The sequence below is a fragment of the Juglans regia genome, chromosome 6, assembly GCF_001411555.2.
Source record: "Juglans regia cultivar Chandler chromosome 6, Walnut 2.0, whole genome shotgun sequence".
In the NCBI taxonomy this organism is placed as follows: Eukaryota; Viridiplantae; Streptophyta; class Magnoliopsida; order Fagales; family Juglandaceae; genus Juglans; species Juglans regia.
This window is the reverse complement of record NC_049906.1, coordinates 31,000,029-31,022,955: the sequence shown is the minus strand read 5'-3', so window position 1 is coordinate 31,022,955 and position 22,927 is coordinate 31,000,029. Positions and strand designations below refer to the sequence as shown.

The window sequence follows — 22,927 nt, the reverse complement described above, 5'->3', positions numbered from 1 at the left end:
TTGTTTTGAATCTAATTATAAGTTTGTGTTATAATTAGGAATGTGAATAATGAGTACTAATAATGAGGAAGTTGAAACTACGATGAGTGCCAATTACAATTGTGTTGAAATTAATAAAATTTTAGATGTTGAAGATGACATGATAAAGAAGCAAAATCACATGAATCTATCATGTAATGTGATAAATGAACCAAGTGGCTTGTCCTTGTCGACATATAGTTGTCCTTTGGAGCTACCCTTAGGGTTGTAATTTGATGGCTTAAATGATGCACATGCACATTACAACTTCTTTAAATCTCATTGTCACATCACTTACCTCTTGGTGATTATGCTGGTCAATATTTAAAAGTTTTATGAAGTTCAAAAACCTCCTCAAATATAATTTATAAAAAATTAATCATTAAAATATTAATCATAAAGTTCTTGTAATTATGACAGTCCACAAATTAATCTTTATTTTATTTTAGTACCAATGTTTCAAAAATCATACCTAATGGCCCATACGGCCAGTATTTGTCGTAGTAGGACACTAACTGACACGGGAAAGTGTTTTGTTTCATATCAGTTAAAATTTTAGGTGCACTGAGTTATTTCTGCCGATATTTAGGATTTCGGCCATTATGAACATTTCAACTGGTACATGGGCTAGCAAGTATTTGGAGTCTTGGACAGGTTTGTAATTAAACAGAATGTGAGACATTTTCCTATTTTGTTGTCGTCATAACAAATGAATCGAGAACTAATTGTCATTTTAGTATTGTTTTTGTTTTGTACTTCTCTGAGTTCTCTATCTAGACTGCCTACAAGTACATACGTTATTAATATATTATTAATATCCAATGATGGAGACACATTGAGGAAGTTGGTGTCAGCAATGTATGAGAGGATCACCGTTCGATTACTCCGTTAAATTTGGGTGGCCACGTATATGTTAAGCAAACTAAATACAATATATATATATATATATACGTATATAGAAATATATATTTACATATATTTATATATATATTTATATATCAAATATTGATCCTTATTATCTTATTGATGAAAATGAGTGATTTTATTTTAATAACTGGATTGAGAACTTATTTAATTTTACAAGTATGTGTGTTGTTAAAACTTAACACTTGTATTGAGAAGTATTATTGAGTTTATGACTTATTTTATTGTTATTTTAAATTTTTTTATCTATATAAAGACTATCCTGAAACGGTATTGGTACCAAAATATTTTATTCCAATACCTTAACCGAAATGGTATTTAAATTTTATTTAGTACAAACATTTTTGGATATGATGTGAGTACAAGATGTTGTTTAGCACAAAAATTATCTTGAAAATTTGATACAAGAAGTTGTTTATTTCATTTATCTGATTCAACCATCATTACCAAACTATAATGTGAGGATATAATTTACTAGTAAATGAAATTGTTGAATCCTATCCTTCATTGTTGAGAACATGCAACGCTTGAGGCAAACAATGCTTATTCCATTATGAGTAATTCTACATACAACTGTGAAATACGTAAATATTGCATAATCATTTTGAAAAAGAGTGGGGGTTCACTATTCAAAAATTAATTTTTTTATATAAATCTCATGTTTTATTCACTTTTTTCAAAGCGATTACATGACGGTTGTATAATTCACGATTGCAAATATATTTTCTATTCCATTATTATCATGGATAATGATAAAACAATTGTTAAGCTAATTATAGGGGTATTTCAATATCCAATTTTCAAAAAAACCTTATGTCGTTGTATTCACAAAGGGACAACATTTCAAGAGTTTGAGCTGGAGTATAGTGAACTATCAGTGAAGTATGAGTTAAGAGATAATGGTTTGTTGCAGAATCTATACACGGTAGGAGAAGTATATACTAACTTAAGTGAAACTATATTTTGTGTCAACATTTCGACAACCCAATGATGTCAGAGTACGTTCTTTAAGAATCATGTCCACGTGAGACACTTTGAATGACATGATGCATCAATATGAGAATTGTTAAAGCACATTGTCTTATAAAGAAATGATAGAGGGTGTGAAGAATAAAATATCTTAAACAGTTTTAAAAATATGTCACAAGTTGGAAGAAGTGAAAGGATATGCAGAAGAATTTTTTTTTTATGTTTAAAAAAGAGTTATGTATAGTTTAAGGTACAAGGGTAGTTATCTATTGCATTAAAAAAAGAAAAAAATCAATAAGCTAGCACCTTAAGGGAGAGACAATCATACATCCTAAGTTACACTTGAGTTGGTGGGTAACAAAACAACTTGCATATATCATCTGTTTAGATTTCGGGCATTTGTGCATGCATCTTCATTCTATTTTTGGCAAGAAATATTAATTGACCATTAACAAAATATTATGTATAAAAATAGATTACAAATGTAAAAAATCACATGTTTGTAGTGAATACTGGCAATATCAAGTAATTCTTCGAAATTAATAATCTAACTTTATGAAATTGTAAACTTGACCTCGTAATTAAGGGAAAAATTTCAATATGAAGAGTTTTTATGAATGAATAAGGATGTCCAAAAGATAGAAACCAGTTAAATGTGAGATGTTTTGATACTTTCGTGATGAACAGTCAAATACTATCAAACTTTTCATTCAAACGACAAAACCCCTCATAAATCATGTGAAAACAATTGTAAATGACCATTATCAGAGAAACACTGTTATTGATTGGAAATATGCTCATTTCAATAAAAATTACAACAATAATACCCAAGACACAATCAAAGTTATTAAAGCTCTCTTGTACTTTTTACTCAATGTTTAGAATTTATGTTTTTTTATCATCATAAATTCAATATCTATCATTTTATTTATGTGTTATGTGACGCCCCAAACTCCATTAGGGATTTGACGGAATTTGAAGTATCGAAACATGCAATACAAGAGTATATACCTATATTCATGACAATTAAGAATTTAATACACCTAACATGCTTCTAACAATATGCATGCAACAGATAATTTGTTTTAAGTAATACACATTGTATTAGAATGATAATCCCAAAATATAAACACTTTTGCATAATATTCACGTAACAAAAATCATATTATTCATTCAACTGGTCTGTAAACAAAACAACATAGCATTAAAGACAGATTTCCATAGTTACAGACATAATAGAAATCTAATCTAAATGCTAAGCTGCTCACGCAACTCAGCTATAAGCTCCAAAATAATATTCAGAAATCGGAGGATTGAGCCCAAGAGCTCCACGAGGCTCTTCCACGGCCTAGTCGACCTCATCCAGTTGGTCACACGTTTATTCTCTACTACTTTTTGAGTAGAGAAAGATAATGTAACTACCATAGTGAGATTGATAAAATCTCACTAAATAAAACTCTTAAGCTACCAACAGTATAAATAAGTATGCATAATAGTAACATGACATGTGTGCTTGATGAACATGAACCTAGAAATATCAGAACTTGACATGAATGTGGCTTGCTGCTTGTGTGAACATGAAATATTCATTTTTTACATGTTTGATTATGTCATAATAGGAGCTCCATGATTCTCCATGGGCCTTGTCCTACCAGTACCCATCACATCACAGGCCCTTGCACTAGCTATGAGTACGTCTTGATAGCTTGTACTTGTAGCATATATATTTGGCACGGCCGACATTAGATGCTTGACTTCGCTCTGGAATCTAGTTTAATTAAACCCATTCAAAACCTGATTGACAGTGCTTTGTCAATCCTAAGGGATTTCACTCTATTTTAAACCTCTATTTTAAACACTTGAGAGTATATACAAGAACTAAAACTTTTTTTTTTTTATAAAGATACAAGTTGTGAATAAAATAGTTACTTTGCTTTAAGCAAAAAATAAGCAACACAAACTTTTATTTCAAAACATAACAATTTAGCGGTGATAAAGAAAATACACAACCAATGTTTGAGTATAAGCAATAAACAATAACACTTTTTGCAACTTAGTACACCCAAATTGAAAATAAAATATTATTTTTTATTTTTTAATTTTTATTAGAAAATACATCAAAAGTATGGAACTTGCTTAACAACATTTATGTACATCTAAATTTGAAATATTTAACATCAATATTTGTTCATTAAGATAATAACAAAAAACATAAACAACTAGCACACAACATAAATAACAAAGTATATTAAGTCAAGTTTGAAGCCAAAAATAGAGCCACAAGATCTATTAAGCCATGCCTACCATAGACTTTATTCATCCATAGTTTGACTAGGCTATAAGACTTTTCCAATCAATATAAAAGGAACTGTAAATTTGAATAATTAAATCTAAGTTAATTAATGGTTAATTCCAATTTCTAGTCTAATAGGTCAAGAACATTTCTTCTATGTGAATAAGTAGAAAAATCCCTGGATCGATGACACAGAGAATGAAAACATTTACTCATATATTGCAAGTTCAAAATGGGAAAGGATGAGATAAAAACTGGGATACACAAGTTGGCCGCAATAGATGTCATTATTGGGTCTTCAATTGGCCTCTTTAAAAAACACAATTTCGATGCACAAATAGGAAACATTATAGTTAATGACATAGTCGGGTCAGGTTTGACATATTGTGCATTAGTTACATCAGGCTTCTTGTAGGTTGGATATAGAGCTACTATGTGGAGAGAACATGTGTGAGGATTGCGCCAACGCAATGAGATAGACCATCAATCGAGTGTAAGTGGAAGACTAAGATAAAAAAACACTCCATTAATTTTGTGAAAAATAGATGCGTGTGCAGCATAGTACATCTAGTCTAGCACATGGGCCAGGAAATACTTTGTAGATAGCTAGATGACACAATCCAATTCAGGATAAGATAAGATTTTTCACCTTATTGTAGGCAAACTTGAAAATCCGCCTAAAGCGCAAAGGTGAGAACGAGGAGCTGAACATGCTAAAAGCTTGAGTGAGAAAGAGAGTTACCCATTTAAGATTAGCAACATTTAAGGGAAGACTGGAACATATTTGTGAGTCTTTCAAAACAACATAAAAATGCTCATAAGGTGATGGTGTCATACATAGAACTTACACTCCATCTAAAGAGTCACGTCCGAAGTGGGTATGCAACAAAGTTTATAATGCGACAAATCATATCATTTGAACCTAAAGATATGGTCCAATGCAATGTAAGAGATGCTCACTTGTAGAGAGACTGAGGACTGTATGTAAGATAGGCAGTAAGGATGTGCAAATTGTGTCTTAGCTGTCTTTTTTTATCATGCAGTATGACATCTGAAACTAAAAGACTCATTTTCAAACATACTTGGAGTCAAAAGTATATCAGAAGGATATTTGACGATCTGGATCTATAAAATGATTGGACAAGAGACACAATCTCACTTTTGAGATCGTAAACACTTAAGTGTCCTTAGATTCTAGATCCTTCGGAGGAAGCAAGAGACTTCAAATGAGACAAAGAGAGGAGCAATGCAGTGCCGACATGAGAATTCAGGGTAAATGTTGTGGGTATGTCAGGGGACTTGCATTGCATATATTGTAATGTTCTTATTTTTTATGATGAATTAAGTAAATATTTTCTTCATTAGGTTTATGAATATTTTTATTTGTATTTTTTGAGATCTTGAATATGACTGTGTTCATGTTAATTATGCGTGATATCCAAGTATATGTAACCTTATCGTGTATTGATAATCATAGATGGGTAGAGATGATTGGGGTGAGACGATATCATGTTGGCCTCACTTGATAGATGAGAAGGAGAATATCCTAGGTATATCACATGTGATGTCTTCAAGTTGGTTGACTAGGTAGATGTTTCTTTGATGCAACATGTATATCTCTGTATGAATATGTCTATGTGAGTGTCAACCTATTTGGGATAGGCGAGTAGGTTTGCACGTTGGTTGGGTGAGAGTGATTTCATGATTTCGAATGGTGTGATGCCCCCAACCTCTGCTTAGGATTTGATGGAAATTGAAGTATCAGAACATGTAACATAAGATTACATACTTTAGTTCATGACAGATAATATTTAATGCACCTAACATGTTTATAGCAGTTTTCAATAATCACTACAAATATTTGTTAAATTATTAGTTGTACAAGAATAAACTAAATCCAAAAATATTTTTCATAACATTAATATATTTGCTCGTTCAACATCCATCAAAAGCATATCTTTAGACCAAAATAAACATTGTACTAAAGTAGGAACTCGTTAATTACAAATGTCTACTTAGTCTCCTATCTACAAATTGAGCCACTCATACAACTCAGCTATCAACAACAGAATGACTTCAAAAAATTAGAGGGTGGTCTCCTTAGTTTCCTTTTTTCTAATTGATCTCGTCGAGACTTGTTCATCATCTTTATGTCGAATTGGTACAACTTCTACTATTTCGGACGGGAATGGTAGTTGAGACTGCCACAGTGAGATTTTTATAAATCTCAACAACTTATGCTACTAATCTATTAAAAGTTTTGATAGCATGCACAACAAAAAACATTATATATATGCTTGATAGACATGAACTTGATTTTAACGAAAAAGCCAACATCATCAGGATTTCATACTTCATGATATACTTGTTTTCATAAAACTTCATTCATTCTTGCTCTTATAGAGAGTGGACACCTCACAGCTCCCCATAGACCGTGTGCTCCTGTTGGTTACTACATCACATCATAGATCACTTGACCAGTTGTGAATGCATCATACAGAAAATGAATACTCAGGCATATCACAATGCCATCACTATAAGTACTCTTTAGTTTTTGACAGATTGAATCGCCCTCACAAAAAATTTATAACTATTTCGGCAAATCATAACATCTTCACCATAAGCATTTTATTTCACACTTGCCAGTATTAGGTGTTGTGACTTTACTTCGAAATCTTTTGGTCCAATTCGAAACATGTTGGTTGTTCTTCGTTAACTCAAGAAATTATCCTGATGGACATGGGAGTTCCACTAGGATAATTCTCCATTATAACATTAAGTTCATGACAAAATTTAATTTAAGGTTTAACTTGAAATCATGACAGACATTCATACTTTATGATAATGACAATATGACATGACATGAATATTTCAGATATTGATGAGAACTTAAAGTAATCATGAATCACTAATATATATTTATTATTTAGCATACCAACATATACCGAGAGTAAGTTAGAAACTACCTTACAAAGTCCTTAAGTTAAATACATTGTCGTGGATTGAAATGAGAGATATATTAAGGTTAAGAATATCATTATGAAAGAAAATTTCATAATCTAATACTTAGAATTATTTGCAAATTTGTTCCTTAATTATTTGAAATTTACTATGAACTTTCAATAATTACAATTTGGCCCTAAACTTCACCAAACTTCACAAACCATATGTATTTTTAGTTTTAAATCCATTTCCGAACTTAGAATTTAATAAATCACACAACTACTATAAGAAATCCAGCAAAGCGGAAGCACATGGTACACTAAATTTCACTAAGTGTGATTTAGGCCTAATTGCATACTAATGGTGACTTAATTGAATATTAACATTTCATCAAATTCTAAATTTGAGCTTAGTAATATGTTAATGCACCATATTCATATACTTTTTATGACCATATTTTCATTATATGAATTAATAAACACAAACACAACACTAAGCATCACAACAGAATCCTAGCATGATGTCCCATAACCTTTCTTTTATAAATGAACACCAAGAACTTAATAGATCACAAAATTAGCTATTTACATGCTATGTACTCATTTTTAGATGATATCACAAAATACTAGACAATTAATTCATGATATCATAGAGATAAAAATTCAAGTCATAGCATAACCTAAAAGCCGAAAGATGCTAGTCCTTCACCCTTGAGTCTTGACAACAAAAGTCTTTATGTAGCATGATAATTTTTTTAAATAACTCACTCATAATCACCACAAACAAGCTTTATTTAGGTCTTAACACTATTCTAAATATTTTATTACCAAATTTTAAAATTAAATCAAGCAAATAACTAAGAACTTCAAAGTTTGCACCGAAATCTTGCATCCATAAATATGCATCACAAACGCAACTTAAAATCAAGTTAAATGATTCAAATCAAAACTTAACACATAAATCTAACTCACATTAAAAGGGTTTAGAGGATCTACTCATCAAACGATGACTTTAGAGTTCAAAAGGACTAACTCACAAAGAGATTTCACACAAACTTTAAGCTCCATTAACCCTAAGTGATTCATGCTAACTTTTGAGTGAGAGAACTTGTGTTAGAAGCTCAAACTAAGATTTGATACACAATACAAGTTACCAACTTTATCAAAACTGAAATCATCAAGTAAAGCCTAAGACTATATGGCACTTCAAATCATAACTTCAAAATAACATTCAAACATTCTTGTCAAAATGAGCATATCCTTACATTACTAAAGATCAACCCTTTTAGTCAAATAAAACATTTTAACACACAAGCAATCATGCTCTTAACTTTGAGTATCAAAATTGAAGAGGAAGAATTGAAGAAGAAAGGGCTTATCGAATTTGCACGTGAAGAATGAAAACTTGCTTTCTAACACTCTCTATCACTTACTCGGTTTTCTACTTGAGAATAGTTTGAAGCGCTTAATCATGTTTAAGTGAGGATGGCCAAATGAGGATGAGTGAGGGTTGGATGTGGGAACAAAAAGGGACTGGAGATGGGGATTGATGGCTTAGTACAATGCAGTGGGCTTTGTTGCATGTGAAATTAGATTTTAATGAAATTGATGAAGTCATCGAGGGGCATGTGAGAGACAAATTGCTTGAGTGATAAAGTAAATTGTTGGCTGGAAAAACTTGGTACAAGGGAAGGGTATGGGGCTGAGCGATGCATGAGATAGGTTCCTTGCAAAAATAAACTTGTGTGTGTGTGGAAGCAAGTGAACTGAGTGTGTTGTGTTGGGCGGTAGGGAAATGAAATTCACATGTGGAAATGGTTGTGCAGACCTGGTACAAGGCTACAAAGGGCATGGCATGATGCCAAAAAAGTGTATAAGGCTTTATAAAAAAAGCACTGCCTTGTCTTGTTCTACACTCAAGCTTCTTACACAATTGTACTAAGTTTGACATATGGAAATAAAGGTCAAATAGTGGGTGATGATGATACCATGTGTAAAGTGGGATTTCCTAATAATTCCTAGTTGACTTGGGTGTCTTGCATGGCATGGTGATAGCTGGTTGGTGATGTGGCAAGCTAGACAACACGTGGCGCACTCCGATTGACCCATTTGACACAACGAAAATCATGAAAAAATTAATTACCCCATAAATCCTAAAGAATCTCACGAATCAAATGATGTACTCCTTTTTGTCTAATTATGATTCTAATTGCCTCAAAATAAATTAAAATAGCAATACATTCTCTTTATAAATAATAATTCGACTATACTTTTAAACCGAAATCCTAACTAATCTTAATCCATGGATTTTTCCTAAGTTTTAATGGTATGACCAATTGTCCAATTCTCTTAGTCTAATATATTTCGGGGTATTACAAGCAACTTTCTCTATTGGCCTTTTAGGTGATAGATATATGTGTGATGAATATGATGGATTTTACGTGTTTGAGAAGATGGTGATTCCCCACCTTGGTGATACTTATGTATAATGAGTTTCTCACAGAGAGTAACTTCTCAAGTGGAGATGTAAGTCTATTTACAAACATTATTTTTCAAAAACCTACACACTCTCTCTCTCCCCCTCCCTCCCTCTCCCTGTGCTTTGACAATAGTTGTTCTGTTTCCAAACATTTCATTAATCTCTACCATTAATATTTGTCTTATAAAGCTTTCTAGAAAAATAAAAGTATTCTATGTAGACTTCCTTCCTGCCTATGCATGTTGTCAACTATCTTCGAACTAGGGACCGAAACTATAGGGGAAAGTAATTCCATTCCATCACTTGACTTTGCCAAAAACTTTTTCAAAGATTGAAGCTATGGAAAAACTCTTTCTAAATCTAATCTAAAGTTAAGTGAGGTTAGAATGTTATGACGTGGAAGGGGGTTGTCTACATTGGTTTAAAAATGGCAAATGCCGACCTTAGTTTTTTTGCTTTTTAATAGAAACAACGCTGCCGCGTATTCTTCATTGTGAATGGGTTGTATACAAGTTGATGGGTATTATTTCCCGATTCAACTTTTTAAAAATTTGAAGCCATGCTTGAGGCCATCCCTTGAACATGTGAAAGGAATTGGCTTGATGAAGGTGATTAGGGAGGTTGAAAAAGCTGATATCATAATGGCGTAAAGATATGGCATCAGATTTGTTGGCTGAATTGTCTTGTTAAAAAAATTATCTATTTGATGCGGATTGGACTGTTAAAAAAGTAGAAAAAAATAGCCTGTTTGATGTGGATTGAACTGTTCAAAAAGTAAACATACAAAGCATCGGACCATTAAGTTCGAATAGAACACTCATGAACCGTTGATTTTAAGAAAAAATTGACATATTAAAATCGTGTAGTTAATAGCAGTGGCTAGTCACATAATTTTTAACAAATGAGATATAATCTCGAAACACAAGTCTTTTTTATAGAGAGTGTAGATATTGGAAAATGATTTGTGCAAATCTAAGGGTTGCAAGTCTCGTGTAGTCATTTTGAAAAAAAAAAATAAAACACACCAAAGAAAAGTTATAAAAAAATTAATTTCTCACAGTAGGATTTACTATTTTTCTAATACATTGCATGAAATTTACATGTTCTAAACTTGTATAAAATATTATTCTATTACATTAGATTCTAAGTTTGTGATATCCCGTATTTTAGTGTATTTTAACTAACAGATTATTTTAATTAATTTAAATATTGGTTCTTTTGTTTTAAAATTTATTGGGTTTCTCGTTGGTTTATTTCATGATTTTTTAAGTTGTGAAATTTATTTTGATGTGTTTTCTTGGTATTAATTATCGTTTTGCATTTAAATTGTTCTTTACTCTAAATCAGTTTAATATTGGACTTTAAAATTTTTGTATTGTTGGATTTATTATTATTATTTTATTTTAACTAGTCACTGCGTTTAAGTTATTTTATTTAAATTTACTGTTTTAAAATAATTTTCGTTGAATCAATTTTGTGACCTAAGTTGTGAGGACTGAACTTCATTTATTTCCATCACTTTTTCCTTTTACTCCTCTTTTTCTTTTTCTTATCTTTCTTTTTCTCCTCTGCTTCTTTCCTCTCCTGCGCGCAGCCCTTCCCTTCTCCTGTCCGTGTGTTGTCCTCTAGCCACTGCCGCTGTGCGCCGCCGTGGTTGACACTGCCCCTCCCATTCTCTTTCTCTCCGGCCGGCAACCTCACCCTCCGATTTCTAGCCCCTCTCGCACCATCGTTAACCTCCACACACAGCTTAAAGCCGCGGCCACCATTTGTTCCAGCGCCGCCGTTGCGCCACCTCCGGCCACTATTTCTTCACCACATCTTCCTTGACCTTCTAGCAACCTAAATCACTCATCCCGAACTTTGATTTGCCACCGGTGAAACTCCACCAACTCCATTTCCGTTTTGAATATTTTGGCCTTCAACCGCCCTCTACGCTGCCACCCACGGCCAACCACCACCACCATTGGTTTCACCAACATCTCTAAACTCTTCTTTGGTAATCTTAAGTCTTCGTTTGTCCCCGTTCAAAAGTTGAATTTTTGAGACCCACAACCATAATGCATTTTGCACTGTTACGTTGCTGTGCCGCCACTTCTAGCACCTCCGTGATCCTTCGAAAATTATATTATAGCATTGTAAGTATTTTCCCAAAGAACTTTCGTGATTTAAATGTATTTTTACACTAACTCATATTTACCGCGAATTGGTTGGTTGTGCCGGACTGAGTTCGAGGAGTAAGGGAGTCGGTTGGATTGGATGGTGGAGTTGTTTGTGCGATTGATTTATGCTGTGAGATTTGTTAGCTGTTTCGGATTTAAATATGAGTGTTTTGAGTTTGACGTTAGCTATGGTGGATATTGATAATTTTAGAAAGTGATAATATATTTTAGGATTATGAGAGTTTTAAGTTTTGAGGAATTAAAATAAGCTATTTTAGAAGTTTAGACTTAAATATCGAAATATGTGATTGATTGTAAACTTACGAAAATTACGTGATTATTCTTATAGGTAACGATTAATATTTGTTCTGCATTGTTGAGAAAATTTTGAGAAGCTAAAAAGTCTATGTAAGCGGGGTTCCTATGCTAGATCTGTATAAAAATAAAATGGACTGAGATTGATTTTTGAAAATATGCATGTTTTGTTATGAAAAGAGATTTGAAATACCTTAGTTATTTGTTCTGCATTACTCATGAGATTCTGTTTAAGAATAAATTATTTTTTTGGCATGACTGGTGTAGATATAAGTTATTTTGCATTTTACTTTTGAACTATGCAAAAGAGAGCGAATATGAAACTTCGTGCATAAAATTATATTTTGTGATCTGATTTTGTTCTGTTCTGAAAATGTTCTGTACTCTGATATGATGTGATTTCTAAAAACTTTTGGCATGAAATTCTGAATCGAGATGTGGTTTGTGGATGGTGATCTATTTGACCTACCATGGGTGCTTATAGTGGCTTCTGTTTGGGTTGGTACCAACTGTTCTGTTTCTGGTGCACCTATTTTGAAAACAAAGTGGTTTTTTCTGGTGGTCTTTTCTGTATGCACACTCGGGGTTTCGATAATAAATAAGAGGAAGATTCACATTCTATTTCTGCTCCATTAGCTACCGAGGTTTGCACAACCCTACCACGGGAGCTAAACATGGCATCTGATGTGATGTGATGTTCTGGTATGATGGTGGTCAGTTATGCTATGCCAAAAGATTTTGAATAAGAATATTTTCTGAAACTTTCGCTCTGATATTTTGATAACATGTTCTGATTCTGCATTCTGAACATAAAAAGTGTTTTATTTTGCATTCTGAAATCTGTAAATGCTCATGTTTGCATACTAGTATATGTTCTCTGCTTACTGAGTTGTTGATAACTCACCCCCTTTTATCTTCATAATATTTTCAGATGATTTGGATTTTTCAACTGAGGATCAAGACTATGAAGCATTGAGAGAGGTGACTTAAGAATAGTGGATTAAGAATAGAAAGTTTTCGATAATTATTAGTGATTTTTGTTAATTATATTGTTGAGATGTGAGGTTAAGTGACATGTAGAGAAGTTGATATTTTTGGAATTACTGTATTGAAGATTTGATATATGAGTTTGTGTAGTTAATTCAATTTGAAGTGTTTACGTTTGATTTAGAATTTTTGGAAATATATTATTAGTGTAAGAGTTGATTATCAGATAATATAAGTTAACTCTCTGAATCCTTGAAGACGAAACGTTACAAAGCTTACTAGCACTCTACATGGCAAAGATCCATCACATGTTTTTGCATAATTAATCTATATTTTCTCGCTTGTATAATGATATATGCTTGTATAATGATATATAGTTATGAACTTTTATGGTTTTCCTTTCTCGTAAGATAATGTATCGCAGCACGATTAGAAAGAAATCAGAAAGTAAAAGAAAAAAAATCATCTCGCGCGTAACAATTACGCTCGGAAAATGCAGCTGTTATATCTACTCTGATGTACTGAACAGTTAAAAAGAAAGTCTTCCAGTTTGCCAAACCCTAACAACGGCAATAGAAACGAACCCCAAACACCATTCACGTACACAACGAACTGAGTGAAACATACCGAAGACAAGAAACCTAATTCTCCTCAAAATTCTCAACCCTTAGACACCAATGCTCCGCAGAAAGGCCTCCATTAGCGCTTGAATTTCCCTGTTTTGAGCTTGGACCTATGTCGCTCCCCGGTGACCGCCGGGAAGGGCCCTCTCCGGTCTCCGGCGGCGGAAATGAGGTCTTAACGGCTGACTCGAGCCGGTCAATGACGGTGGCTCAGATGGTGGCGTCAAGCCAGAGGCTCAGGTTGAACCCGAACAAGGACCACAAGCCCGACAGCTACGAGGACCTGCAAGTGGATTTTAGCCCCTCGATTTTCAGCTCCTTGGAGCGGTATTTGCCTCCGAGCATGCTGGGCGTGTCCCGAGACGATAAAGTCAAGTTCATGAGGGAGATTCTGGTTAAGTACTTGCCCCATGGAGAGCGCAACAGAGTATGCTTCTCAAGTTTTTCGTGTTCTGTGCTTTTGTTTTGTTCTGTTTTGGCTTTTTTACAATCTGGTTGTCTATTTGGATGCCGAGAATTGTGAGGGAAAGCAAAGGAAAGTGGAATGCTGTGGAATGTTAGTAAGTTTTCTTTGCGATCGTGTTTCTTTTGAGGATTTCTTGGCAGCGAAATGGGGCATATAATTGAAGGCCGAATCGAAGCTCAGGGTAAGCTAGGGTTTTGTACAAGCTCGGATGCTCCTAACGGGCAAGTGATTTATGTGAAGATGACGAAAATGCCCTTAGTTCATTTAGTGGATGATTAAGGAGGGTGTGATTCAAGCCTTGAGCCATGCATACTTTTTGCTAATTATGTGATTTTTTGTAAATTGTTGCTGATAGGATGGGAATCAGTCGTGCCATTTTATAGCAAGAAGGCTAAATTAAAAAAATGTAAATATTCCACTATAATTGGTGCACCACATTCCTTTTCTAGCTAGTAATTTGTGGGGAGTTTGAATTGATGTTGCATTAAATAATTCAGTTGGCTTGGGTTCTAGATTTGTGTTTACTTTTCACCCCTGAACTTATGAAGTGTGGATCTCCATGTGGGAAAAGATGGGTGAGTTTTTTTATTCTGAGCATGGGAAGTGGTAGAGATATGCTGACACGTGATATCTAATAAATGCTGCTTTTCATGGTATATATATTTTTTATTGGCACCGGGTGTCTCGAGAACAAAGTTATGACTAATCCTGGGGGTGCACAGGCCCTTGGTAAGGAGCTTATCGCAAGTGCACCTCGGGTAATTCAAGGAGAAGTTCCCCCAGTTCGATGACCCCTAGAAATTGTTTGCATCTAAGAGGATGCTTTTCATTATATTAATCAAGTCACTATGGCATATATCAGTTGAGATGTATGCAACATGACTAAAACCATTTCAAGATCTTGTTCATTGTGAAAACAAGTTCCTACATTCATTTCTATCAGTTTTAGATAATTGCCAATAATTGCTGAAACTGTTCTAAGATCTTGTTCCCTGGGAATGCAAGTTTGTGGATTGCATTCATGTTTTGAAATTTTCTCTTGGACAAAGTGCAAATGGTTTTAAAGAAAATTTTACCTTCTTTACTAGACATTATAAGCCATCTTAATACATGTTCTCTGTGCATTTATTTCATTTTGCTGTAAAGATACTCTGACAAGACTTGAGATTCAATTTTCTCAATCATCAGCAAAGTTTATATAATATTTTTTTCTTTGTTGTTTATCAGGTTCAAAAACATAGAGACTACAGGAAGAAGATAATATCAAATTATCTGGTATAAAAAAAGACTCTGCTGTCATTGTTCATTCACATTGTTTACTTTGTGCGACTTAATGGTTACTCTTAATTGGTTGATTCTATCTTAAGAACTATTTGGAGCATAAGATTTATGATTTTTTTTTTTCCTTGAAGTTCTGTGCTATGGCTTCTTGTATACTTTGTGTACTCAGGCTACGCCCTTTGCATTAACTAATAAAATAATTGTTTACTTGTAGAAAAAAAGTCCCGTGCCATGAGTTCTTGGAAATATTTCTTAGTGGAAATTTCCAAATAAATGTTCTCTCTTGAATACAAGAATCACATTATGTTCTGTATTTTTTTATACATGTTGGCTTACTATTCTCTTGGGTGTTTCTGCTTTCAAAAGAATGAAACTTGGGGTATTCATGTTTAGAATGTGGAAGTGAAATGAAAATTTAGTGCAAATTTCCCCTGCATTCTTTTATTTTCCTTTTGCAAGAATGGGGACTTACTTGCTATATGTGCATATGCAGCCTCTACATAAAGAGCTGTACACCATACACCCTACAATGTTCTTTGTTCCATCATTTCTGAAAGCTATAAGCGATAATACAGAGGAAAGCTTTAGAAGTATGATGTCTGAACCCTCACCTGGTGTGTTTACATTTGAAATGCTTCAACCACGCTTCTGTGAACTATTGTTAGCTGAGGTATATTGTTTCATTTTTCTTGGTCATTTTTCATGTTATATTTAACCTCCCCTTGTCTATTTGTGTTACAGCCTTTTATGTTGTGGTTTGACTATTTAGGTGGAGAATTTCGAAAAGTGGGTTAATGAAACAAAATTCCGAATCATGCGACCAAATACAATGAATAAATTTGGAGCTGTTCTAGATGATTTTGGTCTTGAAACCATGCTTGACAAGCTTATGGAGGGTTTTATTCGTCCCATGTCTAAAGGTGATAGGTGTTTGCTTGCAGTGTAGATGTCAATTTCATTTATTTACTAATAGATGGTACCAGTAAGCCATGCCTGAATGTTTTTTAAAATTAATCAATGCAGTGTTCTTTCCTGAAGTTGGTGGATCAACTCTGGATTCTCATCATGGGTTTGTTGTTGAATATGGTAAAGATAGGGATGTTGACTTGGGTAGGTGCTTTGATGATGCATTTCTCTTCACGTTAGTGCTTCTGCAAGCATATGTTGTCACCAGTTTTTATAGCCTCAAGAAGGTTGTGTATTAGCTAACAGAACCATCATAGGGGCCCTTAACTATAGCTATTACAAGCGCTCTAATATCAATTTTAGCATGTGCATACCATTGTATTTCTTGAATTTGTACTGAAGTACTCTCTATTTGTTTTTTCATTTTTTTTTATAAGTACTCTGCATTTGTAAATGACTTATTTAGGCTGTTTAATAGATTTTCTATATCTGCCACTGTATATACCATATGCCATTTTTTTTTTTTTTCGATTTAATGGTAGGGAAAACATCTTTTTATGAATTTTAACATTACTGAAATTTTCACCTAGCTTCAGCAACAACTTTTATAGTGTGCTATATGTGGGAAGTCAGGTTTGCACCTCTCTTCACCCAAACGGTTGAATTTCTTGGACCATAGTTGGCTGAAAATTGGGTCAAATTAATGTGTAGCTTGAGAACTTACAAGGTGTATCTTTTGTCCCAAAATAGGTGGACATGGATATGATGAGAAGAGTATTTGACTTTGGCTCAGTTATTGGCTTAACAAGGATTTTCTAATTTTCATGAAGTCTGATAAATTGACGCAAAAATCTCAGAGTTTAGTAATTTATGTTGTTGCCCCTTGAGTACCAAAGGAGAGTATGTAAAATTTTCTGTAACTCTCTTGTTAGAATTTTTTTTTTTTTTTTATAAGTAACTCTCTTGTTAGAAATTTTTAATTGAGGACTTTGGGACTTTGTTGAGAATCTCCATATATACATCCAAAATTGTTTTGGGCTCCATTTAAAAATCAAGGCTTCTGATAACATTAAAAGTGAAGGCCTCTGAAATGTGTATCCAAGAAACGATATAGAGTTGCTCCATTAACAATTGTGTGTGATGCAAGATTGTTTTTCTAACAATAAGAAATGGAAATTACTGCAAGACTGATGTCTGGTAGATAACAAATTCATGCAGTTTTCTCTAATGTTTCTGATAACGAGATTTCAAACTTTTCAATGATTTTGCTTGTACATGAATCATCCTTGTCAAAACTCTCAATATACTTATTTAACAATAACTGAATTGTATATTCAACAGCTTTGACAATACTTCTTTTCCTTGATTTCATTTTCTGTCAAAGCATATGGAATCTGAATTTAAATTATTTTACCTTGTAGGTTTTCATGTAGATGACTCAGAAGTAACTTTGAATGTGTGCTTGGGTAAGCAATTTTCTGGAGGAGAATTGTTTTTTCGGGGCACGCGATGTGATAAACATGTAAATACAGGAAGTCAGTCAGAGGTATGTTAATCTTAAGATGGGTTTATATCAAATACTTTTATTGAAAGGCAGAGCTAACATTCAAAAGGTTCTTATTTCTGTCTACACTAACAGGTAGATTATGTGACTATGGTTCCGTATAATGGTATGCCTTAACCACATCAAATTCTTTTATTGAAAGGCAGAGCTAACATTCAAAAGGTTCTTATTTCTCTCTACACTAACAGGTAGATTATGTGACTATGGTTCCGTATAATGGTATGCCTTAACCACATGACAATTTCTTTTTTGGATAAGTAAAAACAACGGCAAGAAATGCTAAACAATCTTAATGTATATATTTGATTTGGATCATAGCACAACCGTTTCCATCCCACCAATCAATGCTTCAACCTCTCTATAATACTATCGTAAATTGCTTTGGCTTTGAAGGGAGCTCAGATGCCAGTCAAAAATTTCCACCATATTAACTATATTCTCAACTCTACCATTTGAAAGCAATTCTGACTTGGCCAAATTAATCTTCAAATCAGAGACAACTTCAAAGTAGCCAAATTAATCTTCAAATCAGAGAACTTCAAAGCAAAGGAATAAGCAGTGTAAGTGACGGAGATGATCGCTCACAGAATACTAGGTTGTCATCTACAAACTGTAAAATGAGATGTAATGAGCCCAAACCATTTCTGGTGCTCATAGACAAACCTGTTAAGAATACCCTCTGCACCGTATCTAGCTCAGAGCCTCCCGGATAATTACAAAAATGAGTTTGGGGGGGGGGGGGGATAAGGGATATTCTCGAACTAATCCTTGCATTCTACTAAAGAAACCCCATAGGTGTACCATCCGCCAAGTCTGAGAGGCACATAATGAAGCAATTACACTATCGTCCCAAACCCTCATTTTTTTGTGATAAGTAAATTTAAATGCTATTGATAATAATAGTCATAGCCCAAGTACACAGGTTGTACACAACAGAAACGTCTGGTAGGAACTAGAAGCTGATACTAGGAAATCATGGAGGAGGCTCAATCCATTAAATTTATAGCGAGCGACCGAAGGAACAAAGTTTTATAGAACAATGCTTTGAATTCATTCAGTGACTGTTCACGATCTCCAAAGTTTCTATTGTTCCTTTTCCTCTAGATACACCACAGTAGCTAAAAGTGAGGGGCTGTAAATAAAATTACGGGTCTTGTCCTCTTAAAAAAAATTCTAAACTACTAAAAGTTGCAATTTACATCAAACTACGTATTTGTTTCATTTTGTACCCTCAGTCAAGATCTGACCCTCGAGATGACTGAAGAATTGTCCACATAGCACAATCTTAAAGGTAAGAGTTGAATGGAGGGTATAAATTGAATCTTTCTGTAGCTTAGGGTAGTTTGTGGGTGAAGAGTGTAATTTCTCCTTTTGGTAAAGAAAAAACTCCAATGTAGCAACCATGAATTCGTCTTCTATTAAACATTACTATCTGTTTGTATCAGTGTGTTGTTTAGGTGTATTCATGACTTAGGGCATTATAATTTTGACTGTCTGGTGAATGTCATTCGCCTAAACATTTACATGTGATACAAAGTTTTCTGTACAATTGGTTGTATGGTTTATGTGATCCAAAAACAGGAGATCTTTGATTATTCACATGTCCCGGGCCGAGCTGTACTTCATCGTGGTCGTCACCGCCATGGTGCTAGGGCCACAACATCTGGTCATCGTATTAACCTGCTCCTGTGGTGCAGAAGGTGCGTTCTAATTTTTTCATGATCTTAAGCTGCTATCTTCTTTGTAATGCCCGTCAGTTCTAACCTCAGGCCTCTAGATATGAGAATCTACCTCTTGAGTCATGCTTATATTATTGATCAATTTTTATTTTGATAAGTAATTCAATTTTATTAAGAGCACAATGGGTCGCAACCCAATCACATGGTGTATAAAGGGAAAGCACTAATTAGAGATATTTTTACTGATATGCTTTAGCACTGGATTGCCAATTTTTATGACTACTTTTGCAAGACTTTCTTTATGACATGACCATTTAGTGTATTCTAGACATTTCTGTTCTCCTTTGTGAGTCCTATTTTAAACTGGGAAGATGTCATTAAGGTTCCTAGCCGTCTGATTAAGATGCAGATTTTTCCATGGTCCTTTGTTTTTTGCTATCAATCTGCTAAAACTCCATATTTCTGCACAGTTCGGTGTTTAGAGAGATGAAGAAGTATCAAAAAGATTTCTCCAGCTGGTGTGGGGAATGCTTACGTGAAAAGAAAGAGCGGCAACGCTTGTCAATTGCTGCTACCAAATCGGTAAAGTATACATTATTGCATTCTTAGTTGCGCATTGTATTTGTCAAACAAGTGTTGGCTAAGTTATTAGGGAAGCACGTGCACTCACTAGGATGCTACTTAAGCATTCTAAGGCAGTTTTAGGTTGGTTGATTAGATTCGTACACATGGTGGTTATTGCCTTAATGATTCTCCTAAAGGCTTGACATTAGCCTTGAAAAATGCAGGGAAACCCGTTGGACATGAAGAACACTCCCATCAACCCTGCCGTGCCCCTCATCACATTCAACTTTCTTCATGCTTTGTTCAACTAGTTCAAGTCCTTAAGGCTTCATTTGGAAAATGAAAGAAGCTAGGGAAGGAAGGGGAAGTTGTTGAATTGCTTAGGAAATGTATTGTACAATAGAAATAAGAAGGTGTTACATATTTACTTCCCAATGGGTGGGATAACATTTTTTATTTCCCAAGAAAGAGGGAACATTTAGAGTGAGAGGAAGGGAGAGAGGCAGATGTAAGTTTATGCAAACTTAAAATTTTGAAGAAAGACTATCAACATGAACTTCCCCCTAACTCTCTTTCCTCCTCTTACTTATATATATATAAAAAAAAAAAAAACTCTCTTTCCTCCTCTTAATTAAGTTAAAATATTTTGGAAATTTAATGAGGAATTTTAATAGCAAAAATGGGGAAGGACCTTCCTAATGCTCTGGCCAGAGGCTGTCATAAAAAGCCATGAAGCTTCCATGTGGCTGCCATCCCTTTTTCAGAAGGGAGTAGCAAATAATGAATTCCAAGACCCGTGAATTCCACACCTGAGGTTCCATTTAGTTGGCTTGTGCAAGAATTTGTATTGATTTCTGCATGGAGAAAATTCCTTTCAGCACTTCAGCATGACTACTTTTACTACTGTTTGTGGGACACTGTTCCTGTATGATAAAGCTGCCTTGTTGATATTAGTCCACATGTATGTATGTGTGTTTGAATTGCCAAGAGATGCATGACCAAAGTCAAATGGATATTTATTTGTGTTGATCTTGTGCAGGAGTTGCTGAGGAAGGAAAGCGAATCCACAGCTTGAGTTGTTTCAGTTGTAATCCACAGCATGAGTTGCTGGTCGATTGTATCATTTTGTAGCTCTAATTATAGTTTAGACACCATTGCATTCATGTTGGTGAGATTTGCACTCAGTTCTTTTTTTTTTTTTTTTGTTTTATCTGTACTTTCAGTATGGGTTTATGTACAAAGTATGTGAAAGAAATGAAATTTCTGTGTAGGGTGAATGAAAAGATATTTATGTAAAAAAAAAAAGCGCAAGGGTTTATTTAAATCCCTTGAAGTCCAAAGATTGTTTTATTTTTGTTTCCTGAGCAAGTTGCATTGATAATACAAGGGAATCATAGGATGTGAGTACATTGTTTACAACCTGGAAATGGATGATCTTTTCTACTGTGAAAATCAAGTGAACATGGGTATTTAGCTAGATGAGGGGAATGCTTCCTTGCAGGTTGTTTGAAGCTTCCCATTCCGCAACCCGATGTGCTCATTGATTTTGGAATTGATGTATTTTCTGGTTGTCCAACTTTCAAAAGCTTGCAACAAGAAGTTGGTATCTCTTGGTATGGATTCAATTGTCCAGACAGCTGCAAGGTGGGGGACTGAGCAGTTGCCCTTTTTTACTTTTGGACTGCAATGTGTGCAGCCATGGCTTCACCATGGTTTGGGTTTGAGCTGTTCATAAAACTAGCCTTTGGCTTGATTTATTAGAAACCATAGGTTGTCCATTGCTGGTACTGCAAGCAGTTGCAAATGGCCTGTATCATCGTCAGAGTCCCAAGATCTGTGGATGGATTTCTAACCATGGATTTTACTTGTGCTGCATGCAAAGAAGGATATGTTAAGGGGGCCATGAAGATTGTCTCCAGATTATGTCCACAAAGATTGTTTTAGATGAATCAAGGGTTTTTTTCAAACCACTATATTGTCAATATTAATAGTACTTATAGTAATGATTGTCTGTCTCCTTGCTTCATGTTTTGATTAAATTGTGGTGTGGTGTGCTGTAACTTGCCCATTTTCTTTTCTTTTTCCCCACTTGTGTGTGCTTGTGTTTCAATGTAACATCACGAGGTAACCATCTGTATTGATTGCCAAGTTCTCTGAGTATGAGACTTGTAATTTATTTTTGGGAAAATTAAAAAAAAAATACAAAAATAAAAGGAATGATTATGAATGAAATCCTCTTTTCTTTAGGATCATGGTTGCTTAGTATGTGAGTGTTTGAATTCAATGTCCTATTTTTCCTTTTTTCAGTTTTGTCGGATTATTGGCCATTGTATTGCCAATATGTGACCGTAGATGACCGCAACACTTTCCCAAAAAAGAGCATAAAATTGGATGAGAAGAAAGTGCCGCCTAAAAGAGGAGAAAATGATACAATTAAAACCCCATTGAAACCTTATAAAGAAGAGCAAGAACTTTTCATTCTCAAGTAATGTGAGGTCTCATACACCACCTATCTTTATCTATATCGTATGAGGTATCACAATCTACCCCCCTTAAATTCAAGACGTCCTTGTCGGACCTGTCCATTGTAGGTGGCATAGCTCAAGTCCCACATTTCTGATTGAGATAGGCTCTTATACCATTTGTAACGCTCCAATGGAAGACTCAAACCACATAGCCTATATTCTAAAAGGACTAGTCAATGATACAATTGGAGCCCTATTGAAATCTTATAAAGAGCAAGAACTTCTTATTC

The 22,927-nt window shown here is 34.3% G+C and overlaps 1 protein-coding gene across 2 annotated transcripts; it reads left to right on the top strand.

The window, feature by feature from the left end:
• Positions 1-13,595: 13,595 nt before the first annotated feature.
• Positions 13,596-21,533, top strand: LOC108982218 (2-oxoglutarate and iron-dependent oxygenase domain-containing protein CP2). Of its 2 annotated transcripts, none has more exons than XM_035691013.1 (9): positions 13,596-14,139; positions 15,406-15,453; positions 15,953-16,129; positions 16,229-16,379; positions 16,483-16,569; positions 17,787-17,911; positions 19,511-19,629; positions 20,079-20,190; positions 20,397-20,744. In XM_035691013.1, exons 1-9 carry the CDS (start codon positions 13,825-13,827, stop codon positions 20,481-20,483), a joined length of 1,221 nt encoding a protein of 406 aa, XP_035546906.1. In that variant the 5' UTR covers positions 13,596-13,824; the 3' UTR covers positions 20,484-20,744. The 2 variants fall into 2 exon arrangements, with proteins under 2 accessions (XP_035546906.1, XP_018809069.1); XM_018953524.2 differs by lacking the exon at positions 20,397-20,744 and adding an exon at positions 21,212-21,533 and having other exon boundaries at positions 13,611-14,139.
• Positions 21,534-22,927: the final 1,394 nt, after the last annotated feature.